The 4202-nt window shown below is 34.9% G+C and overlaps 1 protein-coding gene across 1 annotated transcript; it reads left to right on the plus strand.

The window, feature by feature from the left end:
- Positions 1–1764: 1764 nt before the first annotated feature.
- Positions 1765–3926, plus strand: LOC110904533. The gene is made up of 4 exons (XM_022150376.2): positions 1765–2001; positions 2069–2163; positions 2259–3336; positions 3539–3926. Exons 1-4 carry the CDS (start codon positions 1882–1884, stop codon positions 3611–3613), a joined length of 1368 nt encoding a protein of 455 aa, XP_022006068.1. The 5' UTR covers positions 1765–1881; the 3' UTR covers positions 3614–3926.
- Positions 3927–4202: the final 276 nt, after the last annotated feature.

A 4202-nucleotide genomic window follows, 5' to 3' on the forward strand; every position in this document is an offset into this window, starting at 1 on the left:
ATGTATGTGATAAAATATGTTGATTTTCTACGAACTTTAATATATGTTCATTTGTGTTGGTTCTTTTTATGAACTTTTGTTTGTGTTTATGAACGTTCGTTTGTGTTTATTTATTTTTATGAACGTTCATTTGTGTTCTTGAACGTACGTCTGCGTTCGGTACCTAAAATTAATGAATAAACACAAACACGTGCGTTTCCTTAATGAACAAACACGGGCATAAATTCTTGTTTGCTAAGTGTTCATATGCAGTTCCCAAACACATTTATTTCCTTAACGAACGAACATGAACAAAGCCTTGTTTGTGTCCGTTCGGTTCGTTTGCAGCCCTAAACACAAATGCATCATATTCAAGGGCAATTCTACGTGTATCCCATAGGTGCACGAGACACCCTTCAACTTTCTTGACAAAGTGCAAAATTTTTTTATTTATTTCTCTATTTTATATATCAGATACCTATGAATTTTTTTCTATATCTGCCACTAATCGTTTTCCTATATAAATATATAATTGTAGAAAAATTAATCGGATATAAGTACAAAAATGCAAGATGTAAGCCACTCTTGGGCTTTGACCATTGGAGTTTGGCCCACAGACCAACACTTTCTTAGCCTCTCTCTTCTTTTATATGGGCACGTTGACCAATGGGGTTTGGCCCACAGCCCAACACTCTTGATTTTACATGGGTACTTGGTTAGTGTCCTAGAATGATATGTATAACTTTTTAGATATGTACTTGTTATCAAGTGAAACGGTCATAAGCCTATATCTTTTTCATTACTTTTTCAATATTGAAAACATGTAAACAGCACATATGTAAGATGGGTTAGTATGGATGTTACCAGACCGGATACAGCATATAACCAAGCACCAATGTGATCTTTGGTATTTAGCCCAAAGTCGGACACTTTAGGGCATTTTGTTCTTTAATTGGTACTGCAAAAGGGGCTTAAAATCAAAAGGGGAAGAGCCATAAAACAAATCCTTTTTGTTTTACTTTCTTGGAATTTAAACAATTAAAAGCTTAAGTGAAACCACTATATGTTTAATTTTTATTTTATTGATGGTATATTTTTGTTTGTTATTTGTTTATTGATTGTTCATTAGTTTATGTTAATTTTCCCTCTGCTTATTTTGTATTCAACTCTTTTTAACCACTGTTAATTTAATGTTTAACTCTAACAATGTAAAGGACACTAAAAGTAGTATTTTTCTATTGTATTCGATGAACTAGTTTTTTTAGCTATGTTTAACGGTTTAATGGTTTACCATATAATTATCATTTGTCGATTTGTGACCCAGGCCATATATCGCCCCTACTGAATATTCATATATTTGCCATTGGATGTTACTTTAGTTAAATAAAAATGTCTTAGAGTTTCTTATCATAAATATAAAACTGATTAGGAACTCATGTATTTACCTATTAAAAAGTACCGACACACACGTTTATACATACATGTGTTGTATCTCTTGATCCAATAAAAAACTAAACAATGGTTTTCAAAAACTTATAAACAACCTCAATCTATTCCTGGTTGAGTCCGATTTTCAAAATTAAAAGAGGTCTATACAAGTATAATTACACTAATCATTTTTCTAAAAGAAAATCTAAAATTAAAATTGCTTTTTATGGTTTACAGAAAATTTAATCCAACTCAACGTACCAAAATGAAATGTGATGTAAAGAAAGAAAGGCCCCATTAGAGCCTAATCCACCAACGGTCACATTTTTCAAACACGCTCCAACATCTTCCCCCTTTCGTTTAAGCCTCCACTAATCTCTCCCCTTCCCCCTTCACCTCTCTCTCTCCCCCTCTCATTAACCAGCATCAGCAGCAGCTTCATTGAATCATCATCATCATCAACAATCAGAATTCATGGGCTGCTTCTCACTCTTTCCCTGCTTCACTTCCTCCAAGCATCCCAAACTTAATAAATCTGTCAACCCAACCGCACCCGCACCCTGCTTCACTTCCTCTTCTTCTTCTGCACTTCAGGTACTTAGTCCTTTCTATTATTTTCTTAATTTAAATCTATGTTACTACTATTAATAATCTGTTTCAGGGGTATGACAAGAATTGTGAGACTGTTTTGATCAAGTTACCTACACAAGAATCAACTAATATCGGATCGCTCCAAACCCCTGTTAGGAAATCGAGGTAATTTAAAGGAAGATTCTCTTTTTTTTACTGTTAATGAAGCTTGTTTTACTGTTAGTGAAGCTTGTTTTATTTCACTTGTTATTGAACTTTAGGGATGATAGTGAAGGTCAGGTGATCAAAGAAAATGACAGTAAGACATCTGTTATAGATTTAGATGTTGAGATTCTTTCTGAAGAGAAAAAAGAAAATGGAAAATTGGGAATTATTATGCAAACTGAAAATGAAAGAAAGGAAGAAAAATTAAATAGTGAGGGGGTTCAAGTTGAAATTGAGAATGATAACAAGAAAGATATGGAAGTTAAGGATGAAAGTGAAAAAGAGAAGGAGATGAAAACTGAGGTTCCGAGTCGGGCCATCTCGGATTCTAGTGTTTCAAGCTACATATCTTATCCACCGATGCATAGATATGGTAATCATGTAACTAAAGAAGATGCAGATCAAGTAGTTATTCAAGAAGAGTCATCCGAATCGTTGTTTTCTTTGTCGGTTAATCCAAGGAGGCAATCGATTAATCCACCCGTTGACGTCGATGATAAAGAGGTCAACAGTCCCCTAAAAACTAGTTCTTCACCCAAAATGGTTTCGAAAACAATCAAGTCTTGCCCTAATGAGGATGCTGATTCTTTGTTGAACCCAATTGAGAATCTTGCTCAATGGAAAACACTAAAGTCAATTCCACCAACACCCGTTTTCGATCTCCATCAAGAAAAAGAAAATTTGTATTTAGAACAAGAAGATATCGCTATCCCGATAAGTGAAGAACCTATCTTTAAAGGTTCAGATATGAAGGGGAAGGTGAAAAACAACAACACTGCTGTAACAACAAGTCTTTCTAGCTGGTTGGTTGACCCTGAGAAGTCAAAGTCAATAACAGTAAGCAACCAGGAAGAAAGTCAATATTCTACTGGGAATTCATATGCATACTCTGATGAGGTAACTTCTTGGAAGAGTTTCGAAGATAGACCGATTTTAGGGGCGTGGACCATTGACGAAGTCAAACAGTTATCGGCGAGATCGTCTCCAAGAAAGTCGCCATGTCGTAGCCCTGACGAGACACCGATCATAGGGACTGTTGGGAGTTACTGGAGTCATACTATGCAAACCACAGACTCTTCAAGTGCTTGCACATCTCCCTTAGGAAGGTCTGCAAACTCCAGAAGGAACAGAGTGGTAATTTACTAATATACACTTCTTTATATATATATAAAGTTTATATAAAAAAGTTAATGTGCTTAATATCGTTACAAAAACTATATTATTACAATAACAACTAGGTGTTTTAAAATAAAGTCGTTTAGGAGGTTTTATGCATTTTGACCCGCTCGTTTATATTCAGTGACGTTTCTAACTAATTGTATTTCATTTTGTGTAGAATAAAGCTGTAAGCTGTCACTCTTCTCCCACTAAGAGGAGGTTGGATAGAGCATTCAACAAGAATGGTGTTTGAGTTTAAGTTATAAAGCTGAGTATGGGAAGCTTCAAAAGTACAGTCATCTTATCTTATTTTAATTATTTCTATCTGTTGTTGAATAAATGGGATGAAAGTGTTATCATTCTCCAGTCTTGTTATATATTATCTTAGTTATTTTGAATCCATTTGTGATTTGACACAAGGGTTATTCATCACATAAAGCCGTAGTTTTGGTTGCAACTTTGTGAGGATGAAACCGATGAATGATGATGCTCTAGTTTTCTTTAATCATTCATTGTTTATTTATTTTGACCTTATGAATGGAAATCGGATCTCTGAGTATTATGTATTCGCATTTGTATAATCGATTCAAGTCTTATACCTTTGTGAAATGTAAGGTTATTTTGGTTTGTTTGCAATAGACACCATAATATCTGACCACAATGGTTCCGGTTTTTTACAAGTTAAATATTCTTCAACCATAAGGTGACTCGGGGCGGTGCGTTATAAAGCTTCATCACGCGTTATGTGATCACGGAACACCGCCGCCGCTGCACTGATCACGCGTTATATTTAAAACGCGTTACACAGATAACGCGTTGAACTTTGAATTTTGGAACGTTGG

Source organism: Helianthus annuus, chromosome 14, assembly GCF_002127325.2.
Source record: "Helianthus annuus cultivar XRQ/B chromosome 14, HanXRQr2.0-SUNRISE, whole genome shotgun sequence".
Classification (NCBI taxonomy): domain Eukaryota; kingdom Viridiplantae; phylum Streptophyta; class Magnoliopsida; order Asterales; family Asteraceae; genus Helianthus; species Helianthus annuus.

Coding starts and splice junctions, on each gene's coding strand:
- LOC110904533 (XM_022150376.2), top strand. CDS start 1,882: ATGGGCTGCTTCTCACTCTTTCCCTGCTTCACTTCCTCCAAGCATCCC. Junction 2,164..2,258: donor ACCCCTGTTAGGAAATCGAG/GTAATTTAAAGG, acceptor ATTGAACTTTAG/GGATGATAGTGAAGGTCAGG. Junction 3,337..3,538: donor ACTCCAGAAGGAACAGAGTG/GTAATTTACTAA, acceptor CATTTTGTGTAG/AATAAAGCTGTAAGCTGTCA.